The sequence below is a fragment of the Seriola lalandi genome, unplaced genomic scaffold, assembly GCF_002814215.2.
Source record: "Seriola lalandi dorsalis isolate HSWRI2012SDOR001 ecotype SW California unplaced genomic scaffold, Sedor1 jcf7180002054908, whole genome shotgun sequence".
NCBI classification, from domain to species: Eukaryota; Metazoa; Chordata; class Actinopteri; order Carangiformes; family Carangidae; genus Seriola; species Seriola lalandi.
This window is the reverse complement of record NW_019525460.1, coordinates 162,866-190,248: the sequence shown is the minus strand read 5'-3', so window position 1 is coordinate 190,248 and position 27,383 is coordinate 162,866. Positions and strand designations below refer to the sequence as shown.

The 27,383-nt window shown below is 41.3% G+C and overlaps 1 protein-coding gene across 1 annotated transcript in view; it reads left to right on the top strand.

The window, feature by feature from the left end:
- Positions 1 to 27,383, top strand: part of clybl (citrate lyase beta like) — a 58,866-nt gene that overhangs the window by 11,345 nt on the left and 20,138 nt on the right. The window contains exon 2 of the mRNA XM_023430688.2: positions 20,101 to 20,314. Coding sequence (XP_023286456.1) covers positions 20,101 to 20,314 — 214 coding nt within the window. The remainder of the gene's footprint in view (positions 1 to 20,100; positions 20,315 to 27,383) is intronic.

Genomic DNA, 27,383 nt, shown 5'->3' with positions numbered 1-27,383 from the left:
GTGAAATACCCACTGTTATACACATTGTGTTGTTTTAGTGAGCTGACACTGTTGCATTCACTCTGCTGCACCCATGGGAGGTCAGAAACCTGCTCAGTCCTCTCCTTCAACTCACCATCCAACCACTACGCACACACAGGCACACACAGGCACACACACAAAACCCCACACACAGGTCTAATTTAAACCAGTGGATATATTTGAGCCATTTCAATCCCCTGACGTCTGTGCGTGTGTGTATGTCAGGACACAGGGGTGTAATAAGGGAAGTTCCATTATGCGAGGGATGGATAGTTTTCCTATTTTGCTGTCAAAAAGTAATTCTAAATATTTAGTTTTCCATTTTATAACAAAGCTAGTCATTGATATGGATGCCAGGAATGGCTGCACCACCCTTTAGTGCGTACCTCTTGATCCACAGTTCACATTTACTTATGTTTCATCAGCCTTGCTGGGCTCCAAGTAAAGCACACAGTCGGTATCCATTCACCCCAAAACCAGCACAGTCATGAAACATAAAAGAAAATTTGTGAGCTCTTACAATTCACCTCATGGTAATATAACGCATGCTCTGTAGATGGCAGATGTGTCTGTAAGTGCGCTTTCCAACTAGTATTTGTGTTGAGGGGAACTGCTTATTGAAGAATGACATCCAGTTTTGCAGAGGTTTGATTTGGTTTTTAATTTGAAATAATAATTGATGCAGGATGCATCCATCTGGGAACATGTGTTCAGATCAAAGAATCCATTTAAAACAGTTAAAATTCTCACCTTGGCCTAATTATCACCTAATGGCTGATGTGGCAACAAACAAGTAATTATTATCTCATTTGCTTCTATTATCTCTAGCCTGGCCCATGAATGGAGGCACCTCTGCATATGATAATAAAGGGTTTTTGTTGATGAAAATTGACCCTGGGTGCTCAATACTTTGTAGATTTAATTTGGATTTTAGCTTGATCCTTCCTAACTTCAGAATTTCGGTTACTTGCTGTGGCAGTATTCTCTCTCCCGTATCCACCAGATGTTTGTCCCAGTGTGTGTTCGTGCAGTGATTAAACAACTAAGAAATTATTAGAAAATTATTAGACAAAGAATTTGTGCTCATGAAAATGCATCAGCTGTAATGCAATGTGTGTTCTTTACAGAGGTTTTTAGGCTGAAGATGTATCACCTATATGCTCACAACTGGTACGTTTGTTTAGCCAACAGCATGCTACCTAAGCTTATTAAATCAATAGATTAAAAACATGTCTTGCTGTGCTGTTAAAGCCAAGAATACACACACACACGCACTCGGACACACACACACATACGCACACTCTCTCACACACAAAAACACAAGCACAAGCAGCATGGTAAGTTAGCTTATCTTTGATGTACACCGATTGACAAAGAGACTCCCACCTATCAAAGGATTACAAATAAACTCCATTGAAAAGACTGTTGCACAAAAGGTGGCCTATGTTCTTTCTGTTTGTGTTTGTTTGAAATAAAGACTGTTATGAATTAGTAGTTTATGTTTCTGCTTTTGATCTAAATTCACCACGTGATGCCTTGTCCTTTTTATAGTGGAATTTGTTTAAAGATGTCCTTCCAGTTTATAAGCTCACGTTTTTCAGAGTAGTGTTTGCTATGGGGCCATATTCACCATGAAAGGTGGACTGTGCACTGAATCAGACGGCAGTATAGGCCAGACCACAAGCAAACCGCCGTGCCTTTTAGTCCCGTCTTCGATGATGCGGTACTTCCTCAGGCTTTTGTCTCCAGTTTGGGGCACAGCTGTCAGGCTAGGTGCTATCCACGCTCCCCTCCCAAAAACCTCAGGCCACGCGCCGCTGCACCCCAAACACTAAATAGGAGCATTAGACACACCATGTTAAGGGCTGCTGGTGTTTGAGCTGTGGCTGTGGGTGCGTGTCTTGTCCCATGGCCAGAGACATGCGCATTATCTCACACACACACACACACACACACACACACACACACTCACACTCACAGCTGCACAACATACTGCAAAAGGTATCTTCTTCTCCATAGTCTTCTTTAAGACAACAGATTTATTCTTTTGTGTTAAATGTCCCATTGTCCTATTGCTGACTTCTGTTCTGTCTGTTGGCCGTTGACCCCTCTCTCTGCTTTTAATTTTCCCCGCCCAGCTACAGATCTGCACTGTGAAAATACCCACAAGGCCTATCTACCCATATGTAGTGTTGCAGATTTTGATTATGCACCACCGGCATCACACCTCAGCAGGGTATATCCAAACATGAAAATTAATTCACAGCTAAATGCTGCTATATGCAGTCCGAGAGGGAGAGGAGAAGAGAAATCAAACACAGGTTTACACTAGTGAACAGCTCTAGCATTAAGAAAGAGAGCCTAAAGGCAGGCAGAGAAGGCAGTGCTCATTAATGTGCAAAGTAAATGGAACAGTTACTCCCCCCTGCCCCTCCAAACAACACACACACACACACACACACACACACACACACACACACAGACACACACGCAATGGTCATTTCAGTACCCTTTGATTGTGGGGAATTTCAACGGGCAAACTAAATTGACCTAAATAAAACAGATGTAAAATATTCCTGGAGCTGCTTAAAAACCAAGTTAATGAAAAAGAAGAATAAAATCAGCATAATGAGCTGAAACTGTAAACAGAGCCGAGCACTCAAAGGATCGTCACATCGATCAGTCTTAAATGAGAAAGTCTGGCCAAACTGCTCGCCGTGTCTGTAAAGCAAACTTGTTACCCTAGAGCCGAGGAAAGTTCTCCACCAACTTTCCTCAAAACTCTCCGATTTTCAGGTTCTCTTTCACTAAGGATTTTAAATCGTGAGATTTTTAAAGGAAAAAAAAAACCAACCTTTTTCTCAGTTTGATATAATTTATCTGGCTGAAGGTATTCTATAGTTGTGACTTTTTAGCTGTAGCTATACTGTCCTTTTAGACTGTCTGCTATGAACTTTAGCATGAAAGTACTTGGGCATGACTTTGTCTCAGAGCAATGCAAATGGAATTGCCCCCCGATGGTTTGGAATGCACCCAGCTGGCCTTTAAAAGGTGATAATTGGAAAATACAGGATGAAGCCACAGTCAAAGTTGGGACCTTGTGTTAGCCATAGCCAAGATGGAGGAGGAGAGGTGTACAAAAAGACATTGAGAGGAAGACTCAAATACATATACGTTTTCTCTTTATATTCCATTCCATTCCATTGTGTGCAAACTGTGTCCTATACTTGTCTACAAAAGCGGTTCATGTGGAATAAGAAATCATTTGCAAACAAGATATAAGGGTTTAACATAAACAAAGTAAGTCTCACATTGTCACACCGCACATTAATGCTTTGCTTGGCAGTGTTAGCTTTTATAGAGTAACACCCAAGTTTCAAGTTCAGGTTTATTTATATGACAGTTTTAAGGACAAACCGAGTCCCGAGAGCATCAACTCCGTGCTCTGAGCTGACCGAGGCAAATGAAAGCATAATTTAAAAAGAAAACGATGATGTCTTCAAATGTCTTATTTTATCTGAGCAACAGTCTAAAATCGAAATATTCAATTTACTATAATATAACTTCAGGAAAAGCAGCCTCACATTTGAGAAGCTGTAACCATCATATCATTTTGGCATCTTTACTGAAATGATTAATGGATTTATAAAAATAGTTGCAGCCTTAATTTTGTGTCAACTGACACTGAAATCTACCAAAATATATCTATAGAAACAATTACAAAACAAAACTGATGTGTTATTGTTATTTAATCAAATTGAATATGTTGATTATGTTACAGATAACAACTGTTATTGGATGTTGTGACTCCTCTTTATTCCATTTAGTTGTTGTTGATACTTGTTTATGTGTGGTCACATCACAGAATAAAAATGACTGAAGTTATGACGACTGGAAATATCACTGTAGAGGGGAAAGCTAAAATGCACGTCCGTACTAATTTATAAAACCTGACGCAGCATTCCTTTACTTCTCGGGAAGGAAGTGGAGTGGGAAGGTCAGGAGGCCTGTACGGGAGCTCTTCCCTTTACAAGGCTACATTCAAAGCATTTCTTCACTCCTCTGCTTGTGTTAGCCTAACCTAGTGTAAGCCTGTGCATCCGGTCTCCATTACTGTGTTCTCTTTTGAGAAAATGTGACGGTGATAAGGCTCTTTTGAAGTCCAGCTTTACTACAGGCCCTCTACAGGGGAACAAAGCCAGCAGCCAGGTGCTAAAGTGAAGAGAAACTCAGCCAGATTTATTTACTTTTCAGAGCTCCGAGTTTGAGATTTAAGAGGTCCACATTTCTACTCAAACATTTCTAGATATGTTCTTGATATCTTTACCTCATGATTCAGTATCTCCTCCTCTCCGGTGTGCAGTTGGATAAGACTTTGTATTTCTAAAATGACCATATTTTTGTGTGGATTAATAAACATTTCCATATCGTAACATTTCAAAAACACTTTGGTCATTAGGCTGCACTCCAGTCAAAACAGTCTGCAGCGTGTCAGCCTTCATGCCCTGTGTCAATCAGCAGACATTTCCACTAACAATATGCCAACACCCACTCTGCATTCTGTTCAGGAAACCTTTCAGTAACTCCAAATGGAATCTTCTTAATGATTTCCTGTACCTGATGCCTGCTGTTGCTATCTGCATTTCAGCAATGGGTCAGTGTGACTGTACTCCTGACTTTTGACCTTGACGTTGCATTTGTGTTGCTTTCATGACCACTCAGAATAATGTCAATGCCAATGCCAAGGTCAGCTCAATGCCCTGTGCATAATACGGCCGAGTGAACCTCCATTCAACTAACAAGAGTGCTTCTGTATAAATTATAGTATCACTTTTAGAGAATTGCACATTGTTGTGTAATCCTATGGTCTAATACTTTTTGGTAAAGATTTTCATATGTTTTGGCACCATTGAAGAAAAATGGCCAAACAGCTAGCTTAGTTAGCTGGCTTTGGTTTTGCAGTGCTGCTTTTGTAGTGTAGAGATTTGTTAGCTAATGGTGTGGTGGACAGTCTGGTGCTTACTTTTTGACACTTGACACATGAAATGTGCATTGGCTCAAGATTTACAATTAAGTTCATGTTTGTATGGCTTAGAGGGATGGAAATTGCTTCTAATAACTTACAGTGTGTTTATGGTAATTATAGGTTTACTGTTATAATTCTATAATAGCCCAATCATCCTGTAGCCACCTTCACTCTATTAAAACAGAGCAGAGCCACCATTCAGGTTTTCACAAATCTCTGTATAAGTGTGGATAAAATGTAAGTGATCTTTTCAAATGCTAATATGTTTTTACTGGGATTAAGATGGAAAAACATAATTATATTTACCTTTGTCGCCTTCACATTTATAGCCTTAACAGGCGAAAGGATGTGCATGTGGCTCTACTATAAATGGGCAAACAAGATGGTAAGATATAGTGCTTATAGGGTTACTATAACAACCTATTGGTGGGCATTATCCGTCAGTCCTAGAGCTTTCAGCCATAAATGACATTCTTTTCAGATCAGGTTATTAGTGTAAAGTGTTGCTCTGGCTTTTCATAAGAATGCAAAAATTTAAATACAGCAAATTTACACTTTTTTGTGCTACCTCTGACATTTTGTAGAAAAGCAACTTTGCAGCAACAAGTGACATGATCCTGATCTCTGTGAACAGAATTGAACTCCTGAGCCCAACAACCTGGGTTGTTAATGTAAAAGGGATTTTACTCATGCATAACTGCTTCAGCATCTTTTGTAACGTATGGTAGGTTTTGTTGATAAAAGTAATTGCTTCTGTCTTTTAAACCTCTTGATTGCCAGGCTATAGTTGCAGTTTATCAAGGTTTACATTATTTCAGGCTCGTTCTGAAGTGAGTTGGTGCCAGATAAGTTGAAAATGTGACACTGAGTTTAGTTTCCATGATCCTCCCAGAAAGGGAAGGAAGGGGCATTGGTTATTGCCCACCCCACCTCCACCACACCCAATACAGGCCAAGGTGAGGGTCCTGCACTTTCCCTGTCACTTTCCACCATGCGGCTGTGTCTGTGTTTATGTTTCTGGATGTTTCATCTACTAACACACCATCATTAGGTTTGCTACATCAGCCGTTACAGCCAATATGACAGTGTCAGTTCACCATTAGACCAACATTTTTATTTTCCTCTTTCTAGAACTATCACACAGTAGTGCATGGACTTCAATTCTCAGTGTGTTGTGCAATATTTCCAATACGATCCAATATCAGGGAATTGTTGACTGAGATTAATAGTAATTTTGTTGTTATAGTGTGCCAAGTATCTTTGTAAAAGACAAGAGTGAAGTTTCTGGCTGAGAGGGCTTAAAGGTGTGTAAATACCATAGTGTTATTACAGTAATTCTATGGTTGGTATCACTGAATGAATTTACCCAGAACCTCATTAGGCTTAGGTCAGGAGAAGGGTCATTGACCCATTGATATCAATAGCAAACAAGTTGTAGGAACATGTTCTCTGTTGATGTGAATGGGACAAGACACATTTTCTGACCCAGGTCTGTACCCCATCACTGTATGGTTTTGGTTCATTTTCAAATGGAGTAATTACTGAATAGCTGGTGTGTTTGCTTGCATTACATTGTACAAGTGTTGCCTTTTATTGTGCCCACACCTGGAGGTAACAGCTTGGCAGGTTGGTTGGATTTCTCCTCCAGCAGATCAGAGTCTTGAACTGTAAACTCCTCTCCTCTCAACTGCACCACCTCGCTCCTCCCCTCGGACATCTCCAAGCCCTTCAGGTTGTCATGTGGAACCTGTGTCAAACTGTGAGGAGACAGCGTGGTTTGTCTAAAATTTGCATCCACTTGGCATTTTGGCAGTTTACTTAAATCAGATGTTGACAAAGAGTCAGGTGCCAGTGGTCCAACAAATCATATTTTTCACCTTACCTTACGATTTTATCTCAACTTTTTTTCAGCTGCTAATAAATATAACTCACATATGTTTATTTTGTGTCCTGTATTCTTAACATTGTATTAACATTATCAAACAGTTCTGGTCCAGGGGAATCCTGGAACACAGTGAAGCGAAGGCAGTGTTTGTGAAGCTCTTGCACTTTCATGGGGCTCACTGACTCATCAGTGGCTGTGTTGCGGTGAAAGCCGGTACAAGAATTCTCTCCATGTGGTGCACAACACCCGCAGCACACAGAGCTCCGACAATCTGACAATCGCAGCTTCCTATTTGCATCACTGCTTTTGCTGCAGGAAATGTGTTGTTGATTTAATGATGTGGTGTGCAGGCCTGTTGTTGTGGAGACGACTTGCTGTATTTTTTTTTCCCATCATATTTGACTTAACAGAGCCATACCAAAGTTTGATGTGAGGTTTGAAACTTGGATACAACCAATTTTACATGAGTTAATGATGGAATTACTGTTGTCAGGCCATTCTTTGGCGTAGACTAAGTGCAAACATACAGTACAGACATTGTATTTTTGTTATAATGTGTATAGTAAGTGCAAAAAAAATCTGATAATATAGACAAGAAACAAGCCTGATATAGTAGCTAAGGGTCAATGCAGAATGTGCAAGCATACCTCAATCTTGTAATGTCCCACGGACCGACCAGAAGGGCTTTCAGCTTACAGTCCTTTTCATGTGGGTGTGGGTGGGGGGTGTGGGCTGCTATGGGGGGTTGTGGCCTATATAATACTTCCATGGTCAGATATTCAAGAAACTTCCTGGTGTGTCAGGATCAATCGGGTCTAAGCCAGTCTTAATTAAAGGCTTGGGGCTGGGCAGAAGTCGAGGGCAAAAGGCATCCCTGTTGGTTAGGAGAATGAAGCGTCTGTCATTTAAACCCTATAGGGAGCATCCGCTTCATTATTTAAAATTCATCTTTTAATAACTCTTACTGTTCAGTGATGACGTGCACAAATGGTGGTTCAGCTATAGGAAAAAAGGGTGGTAGTAAAAGTCACCTAATATCTTTATTGTTTATGTGGCATTTATTACCAAGAATTGACAAAACAGCGGGAGATTTGTGAAGACAAGAAAAGTGATTATTAGCCCACTTGTATATCATATATCATTCTGCCATCTTGTAACACATAGTTGACATAGTTGATTTTTATGCATTCAGGAGCACCTCTATTCACACACACATTGTGAAGAGGCTGGGTTGATCTCGAGCAGTCGACCATGAAAGAAGAGTAATGCTCACTCCTTTTGTGAGAAATCTCCATTCAGCTCTACTTGCAGTATTTTTTTGTAGTGTACTTAAGTTTGTTATGTAAATATGTTTGAGTCACAAGAGGATCTTTTTATAGTCACTTCTTCTCAGTGCTTGTTAAATAGTACAATGCTACAAGAGAGTTAGAGGCTTAAGTTTAAAAGTAAATTTTCAGGGAGTGAGTGAGTTTTCAATGGCCTTGACTACTGATGCACAGTGGTTTCACAAGTTTTTTTCATCTGTAAAATTGGTGCAGTTATCATGTTCAGCCACTTGGGGGCACAGGCAACTTGCAGGGAAGAGATGAAGTGCTATGAGTTGGGGTGTGAATGGTGTGTGTGTGTGTGTGTGGGGGTGGGGTGGGGGGGGTTCATTAATTAAATGGAATATGATCCAAAAGACTCTGTGCTCACTCATGACACATCATGTCCCACAAGAGAGGAAATAAGACAAATGCCACAGATGTCCCTTTTTTCTCTGTCCTGTTTTTCTCTTGTTGTAGTTTTCCTCCAAATCCAAATGTTGGACAGACAGTGCCTTAGTATGTTTTGGTCTCCTGAGTGGATCTTTCCAGTACACCCATCTGTTAGACTTTTTTCTGAGGTCCGAGGAGGGGTACGGGGGCGTGTTTGTGTCTGGGCCCGGATGGGTGGATCGGTGGGGGCAATAGACCAGACGCAGTACATATCACATCGTAGGCCAAATATCCTAATAGTCTGATCCACCGACTGATCTGCTGTTCCAGTCATATCCATATCCAGGCACACCCCAGCCCAGATTGTCCCATGTAGTGGATGTTATGAGCCATTTTTTATTTTTTATTTTCTTAGCTTGCCCGTACAACCACGCCTTTCCGTTCCTTGTTTGCTCTCTTTTTCCACCTCAAACTTAAGAGGTGCTTTATCCTTTCTCAGCTTCAGCCTTCATTATTCTCTACCTCCTCTTTCCATTAATTTTTTCCCCATGAGAGGATCCTTGACACTTGTAGATTCAACTAGGCATCATCTCCTCTGCTTCAACTCCAAATCCTAGATGAGTGGGTTTATGCAAAAGTGAAAGCATGCTCTACTTTATTTTTTATTTCTTTTTTTTTTTTTTTTTGCATTCAGTTCAGATTCTTTCCCATGACAGTCAGTCTGACAGCAGTTGTTTTACCTTAGATAATTAACTTAATGGAAGTTCGTTTGACATCCTGCAGCAACATTATCTATTATGTAAATGTGAAGCGGTTATCATTCATGAGTAGTGAGAAGTGTTCTCACCTGCAGAACTAATACTGTTAATGCATTCATATCATGGAGCGTTATGTAACTGTGCTAGCTGAGATGGAAAGTGCAGCCACCTTGCCAGTCTTAATGCATTCAGGCTCCACAGTGTCAGATGGCCCCAGTGATCCAGGGGGCTCAAGATGGCAATGCTGTTTTACAGTCCGGATATGTGTGTCTGTGTGCACGCCAGAATATGCATGTGTGTGCTGCAGTGTTTGTTAGATTAGGCTCGGATGTGTGTATCCATATGGTTCGGTGGCGACACATTTGAATCCTTCTGGCCTTTTGCCAAGTGTGTGTGTGTGTGTGTGTGTGTGTGTGTGTGTGTGTGTGACTGTCTTTACACTGAACCTTTCCCAATCTTGTGTGTGTTTTTGATGTGGCGTTTATCCAAATAAGCCTATATGAGGCATGTGACCTGTGTATTGCCATGTGACTATATGGTCAGAGTTTGTATCACCAGCCATAATAGGTGGGGGGTTAATTAGTTATCCCATGACAGACTGTCAAGGGAAGATAGTCCCAGTACATGCTGGTCTCTTTGCTCTGTCATTGGTTGAGAGACTGCTCAAAAGTAAACACCCATCAATCCTCCCTGGCTCCCTGTCTCTCTACCTCTCTTTCCCCCTCTGCTGCCATTACAGACAGACTCGGTGACATGAGTTGTGGAGAAGGCTCCCCACCTCTCCTCCGCCTCTTTTCTCCCATGCACTGTAATCCTGACACCAAAAACCGCCCCTCAGAGAACAAGTGTCAGCCTCAGAATAGAGCTTGCAGTCAGCTCCCCCCTTTTCCCCCTCTGTTAAGCATGTTAGACAGTGCTAATGTTGATGGAGGTGACAATTAACTATACAATGATCACAGTGATGGCGCTTGTACTGCTGCCTCGCAGCCTTGCTAAAGAGATAAGTGACTGATCTCAACACGACTGGGACTGGGCACATGACAGATAAGCACATAAAGGGACAGTTACTTTGGTGCACATAGTGTAAGCTTTGCTACCAGATGTTCTGCAAGCTTTATGCTGCATATTTGACTTGCTAATATCAACAGCCTATTTATAGTTCTTGTTGAAGCTTTGAACCTTAATGGAGCCCTAGTCATTTTATATGTAGGATAATAATTAAACATCATATATGTACACGAGATGATTCTCTATGTTAAATGTTGCTCTTTGAAAACAACACTTAAGGGGGGAAAGAGCTGAATTTCCATTTGAAGTGTGAAAGTCTGTGGGGAAATGCATGAGTTGTGTTGGAAGACTAGGGACTTGCCTTATTTGTGCCACGGACTGGTAAGCACACAAGTGCTCACATTCGCTTCTGCTGCTGCTTCAGCTACTTCTGCTGACTTCTTTGCCAGGCACCCGTGGCTGACTCTGGAAAAACAGGGGGAATGTTTTGGAGACACAACCTGAGATAATGACCACCTTGCAACCCCCACTGTCAGGTTGTGAAACGACCCAAAGATATTTGCATGAAATAAATGAGAATCTTTCTCACGTCCGGCCCTGCCACGGCCAAAGGTTTACTGTCGCAGATGCATGCTCCATCTGGCCCTGTTCTCCTCATTTTTTAACTGTTCAGATACACCGTCACAGTTTGTTTGTGCTTGATTATGGATGATATTTGTTAGACGGCTCAAATTAATCTTTCAACTTTCAGTGTCTTGTGGTAAGTGTAGCAGGGCATAGATTCAAAAACATCAGGATGAAGTGAGTAGCAGGACATCAAAGTTAAAGAATCATTAGACTGAACTGTGACAGCATCTCCAAAGTGAGTCATACCTCTTTGTTTGTCCTGCTTGGGATTTTGGGGAATACAGGGTTGAATGGGGTCAAGTGGTCCTCTATCCTGAGCAAACATGGACATGGTGACAGCCGCTGGGACAACAAACCTCCACGAGAACCAGGCTGTCCTGCCAACATTCTCCCCGCCTCTCCGCTACCAACACGACCCCCCCCCTTCCCCCAGCCCAGGGCTGTGATCCTGCATAGCCGGTATAATGAAGCCATATAAGCCTGTTATTTGCTGCTTTACGGCTTGTTTTATGAAGGTGAGCTGACAAGCAGCTCCCAGAATGGTTCCTGTCACTTTAACAGACAGAATTACCAAGAGAAAAGGAGCGTTGTGGAGGGAGGGCAGGGCAGGCTGGAGAATGGGCCGGGGCCTTTATGTTAGTCCTGCCAGGGCTTTGATGGGTAGAGGTCTGGCTGCAGGCTATCACTGGTACATTTTACGTCTTCCAGCTTTTGTCAGGGGGACATTATTGACGTTTGACCTATGTTCTTATTCCCACCTCCTCTTCACTAATCAATTACCACATCGATCCATTAATCAGACAGGGTGATGGCCAGTGAAAGGGCCCGTGGGTATGTGTGAAGAATTGTGGGATAGGCCTCAGGCTATCGAGGAGGAGGGCCTTTACCTGTGGAGTGCACTGTTCAGCATGTGGGTGAACAGCTAGTCCTCGCCCCTACTTTAAAGGTGTCCGTAGGTTTTTTTTATTATCAAGAAAATACATTTTTTCTCCATATGCAGTGCATGAGATTTGTATGAAAAACAATTCATTAATATAAGCAAAAATTACCATTGTTTCACGCAAATTCCTCTCCTGGGTGCATGGAACATTATGGATAGATTTTATATTAAGACTAACCATAAATTTTAAGGTATTGCACACACACACAAACACACACAGCTGTGTGTGCGCTTCCTCATACATATTTCCTACAATGGGAAATCAGAAACACACAGTTGCTCTCAGCCTAGAAGCCAACAGGGAGAAACCGGCAGGAAGCGTTCTTATTAACGCAGTGTTATTTAGTTTGACATCTGAAATACTGGCTGAAATATCAGCAGCCATTACACTGTGTGGCTAAAAAAAAGATTCTTTTTGAATGAGAGCAAACATGTTTTTGTTCGTCTGACTGTTTCCATGGAGGTTATGCAGTAGCATAATTGTGTGTAGGGCACAAACAGAAACAGATCAGACACACAGACAGCCAACAGATCAAAACGGAAGCTGCGGGAGCGGAACCCACCATGCTTTGATTAGGTTTGGTTTGGTTTCGGTTTGGTGTGTGCAGACTAAAGCCGTCACCCCAGTCCGTCTTTGCCCTTTGCCAAGTTGTTTGCCAAAACAGGGAAAGATTTGGGAAAGAAAGTTAGAAAGAGAAAAGCTGTGGGCTGTTATTGTCCACCCCCCTCAGGCTGACCAGGGTCCAGCCGACAGTCACCCAGCTCTTGTGGGTTTAGTGAATTGAGAAGACACTTCTTGTGTGGATTTTTCAATTCTTCAACATGTCATTTGGCCGGGAGTGCTATTGTCCCCTGCCCCTTTTCTCCCTGCTCCTTCTGCCGAGACGAGTCGTGTCATCCCCTCGTGATCAGCACTTTTGTTGCCTTTGTTTTTGGCCCTACCTCAGAAGTCCATCTTGTCTTTTATGTCCCTGCCTTTCATGCATAAGGGAACAGTTGTGGCCTGTTGTGGGGCTGTTCCACTGCATTTCCACCAGTGGGGTTTCCTTTCATTCTCTTCAAAGTACTACAATGGGGCTCTGAAGGCCTGAATGGCCAATGCAGAGTGCACAATCCTACAGAGCCCGCTCATTTTGTTTTGCCAGAGTCAATAAAAATGCTAAGTTAAAAGCTAACCCCCTTATGCCCTCCTCGAATGGAGTGACTTGTTTGACCTTTTTAAGTTCCCCTCTCAATTAACTTTTAAAGATAAATTCATTGATTTTTTTTTTTTTTTTTTCCTTTTGAACTGTCATGTAAAGTTTATTATCTACACACATGTAAATGGCATTATATTATTTATTTAAAATTGATTTGGCCTTTGCTGTCCTAGGCTGCTCAGTGATCAGTACTGACTTGAATGGATTTATCGGGTTGTCTGTGACAGACAGAGCGCTGGAGTGACAACTGCCAGTCATCAAAACCTGCTTGTTACTCCCGCGAATGAAAGCTCTTATGTCCTTTACATTCTGACATTTCCCTGTCCTGAGACCTAGATAAAGACATCTCCGTTCTTCTAAGGAGGAGTGGGATTTAACTAGTTTTATGTGGAGGGATGAGGGGATGGGGAAAAAAGGAAAAAAAAAAGTCTGCAGTCGTCTCTGGGCATTACGGCAAAGGCCTTGCATAAAGGCATTGTGTGCCGATTTGTGAGCTGGGAGAAAGCCGGGGACTTTGAGGAGGATTACAGGTAGACAGACATTGGCTGCTGAAGATAACCGCCATGACTTCATCCTCATTGTGTAGATTAAGGCATAAAACCCAAACTAATGAGACAGGAAAGGGGGAGAAGACATGGATGGGACGATGAGTAAGGGGTTTTGTTGATGGTGAGAGACACTGTCCCTGGAATTAGCTTTTTTTATAGGGAGGAAAAGGAAGCTGTAGGGCCAGTGGTGAAATAATCTGAGGAAGTAGAAAACATGCATGCTCCAATCTCTGTGCCAAACATGAAATGCTGAATTTAGTTAAATGGCTGGAGACTTAGATAAATCCAGATCTCCTCTGCATGTTGGAGCAGCGTATTACACTTTCATGATGATAAAGGAACACATGCTGTTCATGTGTTCCTTTAACAGGGTGTTGCTTTCTTAACTTCTCAGAGCGAATTGAGTGTCTGGTCTTGGTTCTCAATATCAGTTGTTTGTTTGGTAACACAGTACAGTCAGTACAGTTATCATCAACAAAATGTTAGCAGGTCCAGTGTGCTATTGTTTGTCCTGCTCCTTCTAGTAAAATAGAGGCCAGCCCACAGTAAACTCTGCAGCCCCCTCCTGATCTAATCTGGAGAGGAACGGATTGCTCATACCGAGCTCCAATTTGCTGGAGGGCAAGCAATGAAAGCAGGGGGCAGACAAGAGAAGAAGTAGAGGAAAAGTGTTTGATTCCTTCCTTTCCCTGTCTTGGGTGTCTCTGCTTAATTTTTCAGCATTTCTCTGCTATCCAATTCTGTCCTCAGACCTGAGGCAGTGTGAAAGAGGGAAAAAAAACAAAAAACATACACATACAGCATCATGCTGTGAGGAAGACCGCGTGTGGGGAATGCTTCAGCTCTCCTTTTCATTCTAAAAAAAGTGTCAGACAGGCAGGTGGACATGAAGCTAGGTAAATATTGATGACTTTTTGACCATTTTATTTCCCACCCGCAGACAGCGTTCTCCAGACAAAGAGCCCGTCAATGCTTCAGCAAGATCGATTTTCCTCCCTACTCTTTATTCATCTTTATTTTCACCAAATTTAATCTGGAATCTTAAGCACCGCAGACCTCAGAATGTAGTTTGCATATTAAGAAGTCGCTGATTATCGTGGGGTAGAAACACAGATCTTTAATTTTGTGCATTTTAGACACAGCTTCTGCCTGCACCACCATGCTGGAGATAATTGTGGAAATCTACATATTTAGAGGGAGGCTATCGTCAGGGCCTGTTTTCAAGTGGGCCACTTGTTATCTGCTGTAATTCATGTGGTAGGATGAATATTACCACCTGAATTAAGCTATTATGCTGCCAGGTGGAGGCCAGCAGAGTTACAGGAAATGGTAATCATCACGTCATGATAATGAAGCAATTACTACAGGCTATTTGTAATACAGTATTTACTGCCAGACCACAATCAGTCATCTTATGTCAAATTAAATATGTATCAAAATTTAATATAATGTGTGCTGCTGCTGAGGAGGTCGAGTCTTTGGCATTTAGTTTGTTTTTTTAGTAATTTTATTTTTGTAGTCGTTCACATACAAGTGGCCAGCCCACAGGGACACCACTGACTGTATATGACGCCAAAATTACAGCTGCACTGGTGAAACATTGGTCAGGCAAAAACATAACATTACACTTTTAATACAGTCATTCAGTCTGAGGAATATTTTAATGACAAGTCCGGATCATCTCGGCTTAGATGCTCATAAAACCCCCACTTGCGAGAAGCATAATCTGAAACGGGACCAAAGTTTTGTGAATGTCTGTCCCTTCCATAGTCTGACATTTCTTAGTGACACGCTACCTTGAGAAATATTGGTGACCCTGTCTGGATTACATGACAGGGGATTTCACAGATAAGAAGATGAAACTTGGGGAAAATAGGAGCTGAATGTGGCAAAAGTGTACATCAGTCACATAGTTGTCTGAGAGTGGCGAAGATAAGATGTGAGGTTCAAGGATGCGTGGTTCAAGGTAGATTTATTGTAGTTAGGCACTACAGAGACACTGACGGTGGGTGTCAGATCATCAGAGGCTATTCTGCTGAATTGAAGATCAGTTGATACTTCTATACCAGTGAACTGCTTTGTCCAAGACGCTCGCTGGTGTTGGAAGAAGACAGACACAAATCTGCATGTAAAATGCTGCTCGGCCAGCATGGAGGAGGGCTGCACAGTTTGTAAGAACAATCTTTTTTGGATGAACAGGATAATTACTTGTTAGACAGCAGGTCCAGATATGACACGCTGCATTGTTGGGTCTGGGAAACTAATGTACATGGCTCAGGAAGGGCCCATGTCTAGTCCAACACAGAGCTCACCACCCTCTCACCACATTCCAACCCCCCCCCGTCCCTCCCCATTTCAGAACCACTAGGCCTGGGTCTGCTGCTGCCTCGCAGCTAATGAGAACCAGTCCCATCCAGCACCATATAAACCCACTAACACACACTTACCTCTGATCTCAGACCAGTAAATGTTGTCACTGTGGCCAGGTCCCACCACTTTACAGCTGCTAATATAGCCACATAGCCCTGTGTTATCATAACCTTTCATGTAAAAAAAAGAAAGAAAGAAAGAAATAAAAAGAGAAGAGAGGAAAAGAAATTGGTAACGTAGGTGCATATGGTTCTTTGTGGACTGTAAAATATATAGAACACAGGTGTATATAGTGATCTAATAATGGGAAAATGTCAACCAGATGTGGGATGGTGTAAATAAAAATTTCCAGATTGCATGTAGTATATGGAAGTGATGTGTGTATTTGATGACGATCCCTAGATCCCCACTGGATTGTGATGTTAATGGCTACTTGACCATACAAGCAGCCCCTTTGGGTTTTTATGGGAAAATTAAAATTTTTAATATAGCCACCAGGTCTGCCATTTTATGTATAACTTGTCAAACCCTAATACTAAAACCGGCACCAGATTAATCCAATGAAAAGTAAGTCAATTGAATATAAAAAAAAAAAAGCTTTGTTATTGTTCTAACAGATTTGTAATTTTAAATATGGTGTAAGAATAATGGAAATTACTCGTATGAACCAAACTGCAGCTGAAAATTAGGTACACACTACTTTCCATATTGTTAAAAGTAATCCTTTCTTTCTTTCCTGCCCACACAAAATATTCAATGATTTTCAGGTTTCCTAGCTTTTTGCAACATTGATCATATCATGTAATGATATGCTGCTTTGATGTTAAATGAATAATTTACCGTTATAACTTTTGTAAAATAAGGCTATACATATGAATAAAGGGACAAAAAAAACCATGCAAAATTTAATGTAAAATGTGGGTTTAGTACGGAAGGTGTAATATTAGACACATGTATAGTGAAACCAAATCGAATAATCAATTAATTGCTTTGCTGATTAATCATTAAAATGTCATTTCTCATGTAAAAATTCCAAACATTCTCCAGGTTCAGCCTCTTAATTCTGAGAGTCTTATATCAGCGTGAACCGAATACCTTTGTGTTATGAACTGTTGGTCAAACAAAACAAAACATTTGAACGTGTCCCCTTGAATTTGAGGAAACTGTGGGATATTTTTCACTACTTTCTCCTATTTCATTGCCCAAACTAACTGATTAATTGAGAAGATAATCAACAGCTTAATAATAATGAAATGAGAGTAATGATAATGAAAATAATCGTGAATCGCAGCCCTATTACTATAAGGCCAGACCACCTTTCCTGAATCAAGTCTTAACAGTGGCCATCCATGTAATGACAGAGCCTGCACTCTGATAGCGCTGTTTCTTGTTAGTAGATGATGTTACTAATAATGTCAGTAGAATTTAGAGGCACAGTTTTATTGTGGCTTTCCCGTAGCTTTCTGCTAATTCACACTTGTCTTATATGTAAGGCACCACAATGGAGCGTTACATTCAGGAGACTATATCGTATATCTGTAAGGTCTGCCTCCTGTAGACTGCAGAATCTTTCTAAATGCGGTTTCATATTTATACCCTATTAAAAAGGCTATTAAAAATGAGATGGAAGTAGAAAGGTGGAACTAAGTGAGAGAGATGCTGATTTTGGCCCCCGTTATTGACTCCTGCTTCTTGTGTACTTGTAGCCAACATCAAGGCGGCTTCATTCCCTCTCCCCATTTCAGTTTTTTTTCTCCTTTTATAATGGAACCTACTCTTAAATTACAGCCACTATCTTTTTGTACTTCAGTTATATTATGCTTTATTTGCCTTTTTAAGTGGGCACTTAGTATGGCTTTTTAACATTTCCCCCTGAGCAGTATGCACAGAATAGACTGATTTCATTTAGATCTCAACAACCCCCCTCTTGGACCCCTACCACTCAGCACTCTCACTTCTGTCCTCTCACCCACTATTTTCCTTTCTAATTTTTGCGTTTACTCTTTTTGCATCTCTTTTCCATCAATTTAAACCCTGTAGCTTTTTGTCCCTAAAATGACTGTGAGCCCTAGCTATTTTCACTGGTCCACAGTTTGCATGGTGGTGTGCCATAATCCTCCTCCGACCTCTTCCTTGTTTTCTCCCCAAGCCTTTTGTGAATACTGTCCCCATCTCAAATAGGCTCTGTCTACCTGGAAGCACTAAAATGCTGGAAGCAACCTGAATTGGTTTTAACTGCCTGCTCCATCCGCAACATCCCAGTTTAGATTAGGCCTTATTGGGACTGGAGGGCATGTGGAAGCGTAGTTGACAGGATTAAGTGGCTATTGAAGTGACTTTAGCTCCTTTTTAGAGAGCAAAAGACAAGAAGAGAGAATAATCAGCCCCCTCTTTTAATAGGAGGAATACCCCCCTCTTCTTTTCTCTTCCTGCCAATACGGTCCCTCGAAGGGCTTCTGATTCCCAGCAAGAGTTAGTGGTAGGAAATGCTGTTTCTCACTTTAATTACATATAACTGATCCTAAACATTTACTATTAATTAGGACCAATTGTTTCAGAAGCCAGATTGATGTAACAAATAATTAAGACGTGTGCAATGATTGTGATTATTGGTGTACACAGTTGAGTGGGTGTGTGCCCGCACTGTTTGCGGATGGGAGGGGGGCACACATGCAAACACTGCTGCCTGTTTTGTCATCTTGTGTGTGTGTGTGAAGCTTACACATGCACATTTGAGTGTGCACGTGGAGGTTGGAGATACGATGATGAGCAAATATTAGTCAGTGCGATATTTCATAGTGTGATAATCCAAGTAAATAACTTTTTTAGGTTGTTAAGGTGGAACAACTTAATGCACATTTTTGCCTTTTCTTTTTGCTTCAGCACATAGTTGTTCAGTCAGTGCTGCTTGGAAATAGAAACGCTTGTAAATACAAAATACCTACTAAAATCAACTTGTTGAATGTTGTTTCCATTGTTGTAAGAAGGGTCATCTGAAGAGCAAACACAGGGCACTACAGAACATTTGAGGAAAGCATTTAAACTAAACACTTTTTAAATGAATAAAAAAATCAAGGTTTCAATATATTTAGTTATTAGTTACCCTCTTAATAAAATATTCTGGCATTCACTTCTTTTTTTAAGGAATGCATTTGTGTGACTTGAAGCTGTGATTAGCTTATTTACATTTTGAACTAAAATTCAGTAAAACAACTCTGACAATAATGAGTCCTGAAGGCAGAGCTGAATAATTTTATTATTACCATTTTAATCATGTTCAATAAAAGTTACACTGCCGCATTTTGTGATTGACATTTCAAATCATAATTGCATCTTAAAATGTCTGCATCTTTTACACATGTTTATACATTTAGTAATTGTGTGACTAAAAGAGCAGAATTGTTCATAAAGTAGGTTTTCCATCTATAGTATTCATACTAAGAATAAAGGTACATAATTTCACCTTTTTTAAAAAAAAAAAAAAAAAAAAACTACAACTGTCTTTCCCAAACTTAAATTTTTCCATGACTCAGCTCCAGCCACCGCTGACACCCCTGCTCATTCACTTTCTGTCCTGCCTAGATATTCAGCAGTGTGGCTACATTAGCATATGAGTGGCTCAGTGTTTGGGTGAGTTTGTTCTCACCAAAGAGTGCCAAAGCACAGGTCAGCGTCTCTCATCCACTTCAATGAACAGCTGAAGGGCAAACAGAACTCCCAAAATGAAACGTTTCCAGACTTTCACTCTAATCTGGAGGATGTGGCCTCCTCTTGGATCTTCATGTGTAATAAAAACACTGTAGATATTATTAGAAAACTGCATGCAGCAGCAACCTTTAATTATTCGTTGCCCTTACTATTGATACCGAGTGTACTCATGTGTAATGAATGCACCAAAGACATGTGCATTCATGGTGCCCACTGCCAGGGAGTGTTGTGTATCTTTTTGTGGTGTACACAAACACATGTTTATGTCTGTGTGCCACCCTGTGCTTATGTATGTATATGTTTGTGTTTAAAGGGAGAGCGGTTGGCTCCAGCCCACGGCCTGGCAGTTGTATGCCGAAGCATGGCGTCCTCACCATCACTCTGCAGGCCCCTCGCTGCGCTACATACCCCGCAGGGCGGTTCTCTACTGCCCTGGCAATGATGAGCGAAAATTGAGGAAACTGGCCTCGTTGGATGTCGACTGTGCCGTCTTGGACTGCGAGGATGGTGTAGCCCTCAGCAAAAAGGTACATAAAGACACAGATGCACATGTATAAATTAAATGGAGCTTTGTTTGAACAGGTCGGCAAGGAAGCACGCAAACACACGCCCAGCTGTATGATCCAGAATGATTTTAATTTCATCTCCCTCCTTCAGACAGGTGTTCGGTCTTAATCACTGAAAGGAAAACTACCTAAATGACATGTTTAAAACAAGCACATTTCACCCCATTATAATGGTATAAAGGCAGTGGTTCCCCCCTATCAGAGTCCTTTAAAACAAGGTGACCATGTCCCACTGGGTGAGCAGCGGGAAAGCACCAGATGCAGCAGGTTAAAAGCATTCTCCTCCCGCCCACTCGACCTCCCCATTGGCCCTCATGAACTGCCCATGAAATTGTGATTGGAGAGTGGGATAAAGAAAGGGCCTGGGTAAAAAGTTAACTAACAAAGGTTTTTAAGTCATGATAATAAAGATGATTGATTTGGCTGGAGGCTGTTCCTGTAGTAGACAAAGACAATAAGATGATGCCCTGTGTGACTGACAGGCTAAAACTGTGACCCCGCGATGGAGCTGGTGGATGTCGGAGCCTCTGTCTTTATTACATTTTTAAAGGGGGAAATGCGGAGAGGAATGCAGCACTGAAGCAGCCATTCAGGCTTGAGGAGAATTCAGACGCTGGACTCTTGAGCTCTCAGCATGTGACAGGTTCATGTCTCTGTCTCATTCCAACAAAAGTATCCTGCTTTAATCCACTTATTTCATTCACCAACCCGCTCATTTCACATAAAACGGAAGACATTATTTCCAACTTTGCCTGAATTTGCAAGAAACAACTGTGAATTTTGAAAATGATATAATTCAATTTTCTTTCCTTTTCAGAGGCCTTCTGTCTCTCTCTCTCTCTGTAAGCAATTAGCTGGCAAGTTGTTCCTGTAGAGCATAGTATTAGGCCCTGTATGTGCTATTAGGTATAAAGGGAAAAAATACCATTAGTTACAGGGCAGCACAGGTTCCTTTAACATGCAGAATAATTTCCCTCAGCTGGCTTGCTACCCCTCCTTAAGCTAGTAGCATTCTGAGTAATCCTAATCAAAATATAGATTATATGAAACAGTGCTTTCCTGCCTTATAATGCCATTACTTTCTTCCTCTCTGAGCCAGCTACATCGGTACTACACATAGCATGGCACCAAAACTGATTTCAGCCATTCATTGCTACCATAGAGTCTGACACAGTGTGCAAAAATCCTGTAACCTATTATGTGTTTGCTAGGTCATACTGTGTAATATAAAAATTAGTTATTTACTCAATAACAAAATGCACCTTTCCTACTGGCATCCTTTCTTCACTTCCCACACTCTCAGCTTCTTCCTCCACTGTGGCAATTGGAAATCCATGGGGGTTGTTGTGTAGTTATACCTTCCCTTAAGATGAATTTTTTTTCCTGTTGGATAAACAGTATTTCCGGTGTGTGTTTTAATGTGTGCGTGTGCGTAGGTTGCTAGGAATACCACTAAGACATTTGTTTTGGATACTAATTGTTGTTTTGAAATCCATTTGGCACAATAATTGTTATATTATTAAATATTTTTTTCTTATTTATTACATACACATGGGATATTTACTTGGGATTTGTGACCCCTCTTTAGGCACTAAACTTGAAGGTTTTACTTGAAGGTTGTATTGAGGAAATATTTGTTCGTTTGTTATATAAATAATTGCTGCACCTGATTTATCACTGGTGGGTAAATAGATATCTGAAAATTAATATCTGGCTCATCTCGAGTGGGCACTCAAGTCTGGCACAAAGTTCTTATTAATACAACTGTCAACAAAGGCTGCGTAAGGGCTTATGTTTCTTACTTTATGCACATTACCTCGATCCAAGGCATATTTTTAAGCAACATCACATTATGATATATATTATATTTATCTTCAATTTTGTGAACGTAACTACAGAGATTGTGAATTAGGCTAAAAAAAATGTGAAAAGAAATGAATAGAGAAATTGTTCTGACGCAACACTTTGAGCTCCTGACTTTGGTTCAGACTTTCGTAACGTCCCTCAATGTTTTGTCAAATACATTACACCTAACCTGCCTTCTATTATGTCAGATAAAGATTTGTTCTAGGATCAGCTGAACTGTAAGTATGAATTGTGAATATCACATTTATTATATTAAGCCAAATGAAATAATATTGAATGAGCCAAATGAAGACAGAGAAACGAGTATGTACAGGTAAATTATTCTGATCTGAAGGAGCAATAAACATAAAAGCTTTTTTTTTTTGACTACCAATTTCCTTGGAGACAAAGGAGGCAGTAAAGAACGGCTGATCAGAGCATGGTTAGTAAATAATTTATTAGGGACAAAGAACAAAAACATTGTTTTAAACAATAAGCATAGTTAAAATGAATATATTTAGAAATATTCTAATTTTATACCAATGAAATTGTGATCCTATACAAAAAGGGGGCAGGCTGAGTGTGTCAAGCATTTTACATTGGTCTTTTAACAAACAAACATCCCAATACAAGTCTGCAGAGCTTATTACACATGACATTAAAAGGAATAAGTTTGGATGTAGAAGTGTTTTGATAAACAATGTCAGCACAGTTCAGCAACAGTAAAATAAATTGGAAAGCAAGTGTCTGATATAAAATGGAAAACAATTTCTGGAATAATACAGAACACTGACACCAAAATTAGCTTCCTTTTATAATGTGCTCATTATGTGGTTTAAAAGTCAGCTCAGAGTCGTATATGGATATGAAATTACCTGTATTGGGATCGGAGATTTTGGTCATATTGCAGAGCCCTACTATAGATCATAGTATCATCTGCATATAATTGAACATGATAATCAGAGAAAAAAATCATGGCAGATTGTTAATAAAAACAGAAGTGGTGCTAAAGTAGAACCTTGAGGCACACATTTCTGCTCAGTCACCCATGTACAACAACATTTGCATTGCTTTTTATTATGAAGATAAAAATCAAACCACAGCAATACATGTTGTAAGAGGCAAACAGCATAGTGCTTACCTAAAAGGAGATATTAATTCACATGGCCAAAAGCTTTAGTGTGATCAATGACTATAGCTCCTGTGAGATCACCACTGTCATCATCATTAGTCAATTTTAAGAGAGTGGTAGTTGTGGAAAACTTAGATTTTACTTTATAGTGTCTTGCACTGACAATTTCTACAGTGTATACAGTAGCTGTGATTATATTCACCATGACAACCGCACAGTCGGCACTGTGTGTTTGCCAAGAGATGCCAGACCTCAACAATGGAGTCTTAATGCATGTGTGGTGCTTTTCTAGGGAGAGAGAATGGGAGCAAAGCAGAGACTGAGCTTGCTAAATGCCATCCTCAACCACTGTTGTGGGGAAGGCAACAATAGGTTAGGTGAAACGCGAGGTTAGTTACTGGGTATGCATGGGTGGGCCTTAAATAGGGCCACTGCCCAAAACCACCCTCCTGTTATGTGTTCATTAATGTATTCTTTTCATTATCTTTCACCTTCACCTTAAAACAGGGAAGGATATTCATGACAAAAAGGTACGCGATGAAGGTCAATCCACCCCCTCCTCTTGAAAACTGAAATCCAGGAGTGCCTGCTTTAATTGCCTGCCGCTTTGACTCCAAAATGTCCACGCTCCATCTTGGCAGTAATGCTAGCTGCTTAAGAGACAGGGAGATGAGAAAAGGAGTAAAGGGTAGAAGCCTCCCAGAGCTTGCTAACTGTCACCATGGACCCAGAGGGGAGAGAATGAGGAGGAGAGAGGGGAGGGAAGGCAAGGCTGACTGCTCTAACACTCTTACACATATCATCATATCTGTATGATCAGTGGGGTGGAGGAAGAGGGAGGGCAGGTTGAAACCCCGGAGCGGAACTGACGGCTACACCTGTCCTCTCTCCTCCTCTCTCCCTTGCCGTCTTGTTCTTTCATTGTCCCTCTCTCGTGCTCGTCTCCCCTCTCCAGGGTCCTCGGGGTTAAGATTGTTTATCTCTCTCTCTCGTGTTCTCTCACTGCCTCTTAGTGCCCTATGGTCCAATATTCCTCCTGGTGTTTCTGTCTCTCCCTCTCTTTTCCCCACATGGGTCCCTCCATCCTCCCTGACTCCCCCCTGCCTCCCTGCCGTAGAGATTCTCTCCTAATCCCTGGAAGTTTGGAACTAATGAACTAACTGCTGAGCCACTGCCACGGAGCTTGGTCCCAAACTATACTGTACTTCACACTCGATTTCCTCTCCAGATGGCATGGTGGCGCGGCCGACACGACGGGGAGCACCTCTTGCACACCAGCACGCGCCTGCAAATGCACACAAGCACACAAGACATGCAGAACACAAACTTGCGCACACACACACACACTTAAGTGTGCACATGTAGACACATATAGACAAACATACACACACACTACTCTCACACACACACAAACACACACAGAAGCATGCAAGCACATACACAACTTGTTACGGTTGACAGCAAACTGTACATCACTCAAGTATGACAAACCAGTGTCCCGAGTTTTTACATTAAAGGAACCAGGGCAATTTTGGTAGAGCTTAAAATAAGTGAATTAATGATTTGTTCTTTTGAAAGTATAAAGTATCCTCTCTAAAATAACCTCTGTTGATACTGATCCACACCCTCAGTAGCTTTTATTGGGCCCATGTGGAAACGAGACATCAGTCACTCCTGGATTTATTTATATGTACATGGGTGTGATCAAAATTACATAAATAATAGGATTTATTTGTAGATATTCCACTCGCATTTCATAAACTGTTCATAAACAGTCGTACCTGCAATGATAAGTATACTGCGTGTCACATAAGCTACTGAATGTATTAAATTACTAATTACAAAAGTACCAATAATTATCCACATTTAACATCTTGCATTTAATCGAATACAGTAACACAAACTTAATCCTGAAAATGAACAGAAATCTGAATCAACACCCTCCTGTCAGAATCTAGATGAACCTTACAACCTAATAACAGCACTGTTTCTTATACGTATACTGCACTGAGGTGAATTATAAGATACATGTAGTATCTCCTGCAGTCCAACGGTAACTGTAACTTCTTATACAAGAAAAGCTGATGATGCGCCAAAATCACATCTGGCTTATTGAGCTAATGATTTCACATTTAACTATCATTAGAATATTTCTAATTCTTTTATTTAAAGGGCATCCCGAGGGTTTTTACTCTTGATAGTTTCTTACACTGATAATTTTTCTTATTTTCTTATTTCACTCTCTCTTTCTCGCTCCGTCTCTTTTTTCCCCTCCCTCCCTCAGTAACACTATCAACCACTGGTCCGGAGGTAAACTCTTCTGGTTGTAGTGAGAGCAGCTGAGGGAAGAGTAGAGGCCACATCATAGGGTGGGCGACATTATTACAGTCTATTACCTTTTTATGTGGATGTCGCACAGTCAATGTATGAGCAATGGTCTATGCATGAACTGTGTCTGACACCAGAGATTTTCAACTTAACATAAATTATGCAGCCAACTGTCAACTGATACATGACCTCAGTTCAGTGCTCACTGTGTTATTCCAGAGGACACTGAAAGATCTGCTCTCTGTTTAAGTGGATTCAAATGACTAAACTCTTGACAGAATGAACTCCTGGGAAATAATGTTAGCCACTTGAATTATGAATACTGAACATTTGTATTTAGTGTGTGTCAGTGTGTGTGTGCGTGTTTGTATTTACATCCCTGTATATACATGTGGGTGGGTGGGTGCGTGCGTGCGTGCGTGCACATGTACTTTTGTGCTCAACCTCAGAGGACCCAGGAGACCTGAGAGAAACTCCCAGTCAGGCTGCCAAGACTCACAAACGGGATGTGAGCTGCTCAGCCAGAAAATAGACCCCGTTCCAGCCATATGAGAAAGACCTTCCATTCCAAACTCTACTGTCTGTCACAGTGCGTGTGTGTGCATGTGTGTGTTAAAGCAAGACTATATAACTTTTGCTGAGCAGTGGCAACAGCGGCCTCTGCAGCCACAAGTGGTAATTATAGGACCCGGCGCCGTTTGGCTCCGAGTTCGAGCGATGAAGCTCATGCACTGAAAACAAAAGCCTATTGATCGCCCTTGCAACAATTGCAGAAACAACACCTCGGTACAAACCAGCAATCATGTTGTCCACTCATGTCAAGTCAGTATTTAGCTAATCTGACTGAAAACATCATAAACCCACAGCAGTTGTGTGCGAAAATGTAGATGCTGTGCCTCTGCCATGATGTCTGTACTGAGAATACCACGACAGTTTCTTTTTATAGCTAGCTGAAGACCCATAGTTGAGTTGGTGGTGTGTGACATGGTGCAGACTTCTCCTGGGAGATCGTACCCGCTCACCCCAAGTTACAGAGTGCAAGAACAGGCGTTCGGGGCGTGGAATGGGAATGTTACAAGTTAGTGTAGCATCCAAATGATTTTCAAGCTGTTATTTTAACATAAAATAGTTGCATAATGTTGCTTCAAGTGTCATGTGTCAGGCATCATTTGGAGTCCTTTGGGAGGGTACCAGAGGCGAACGTGAGGTCAGGGTGCACAGGAGAGTGATGACAGCGGCTGCGATTATCATTCATTGCTTAGGAAGGGAGAGGTCTTGTCTGGTGTTGGAGCACATAGAGACAGGAGGCATTTAAAGGACTGAAAGTTTAAGAAATAATTTCTCATGTGTGTCTTTTTGTCAATATAAGTCGTAGTTTTTGCAGATTATATTTCAGCTTTCTCAGGTCTTTTGATTGTCTTTTGAAACACACACTCTTGCAGCGGCTCCAGATACCGTGGGCTAGGGGTGAGGATTGAGGCCGAGCGAGGGATCAGAAAGTGCTGAGACATGGAGAACAGAAAGGTCCTCTCTCGCTCTCTCATTATCCTGTTACACACTTGTGTTTTCACTGGCAGAGCCGCCGTCCGCACCGCTCTGTGCTACGTGGGCTGCACAACGCACCCAACACTTGGAGAGTAACCCTAGTAGGAGGAGTGATGATGGAGAAGGCGACGAGGAGAGGAAAACATGAAAGAATGGGAGGAGGAGGAGGAGAGGAAGAGA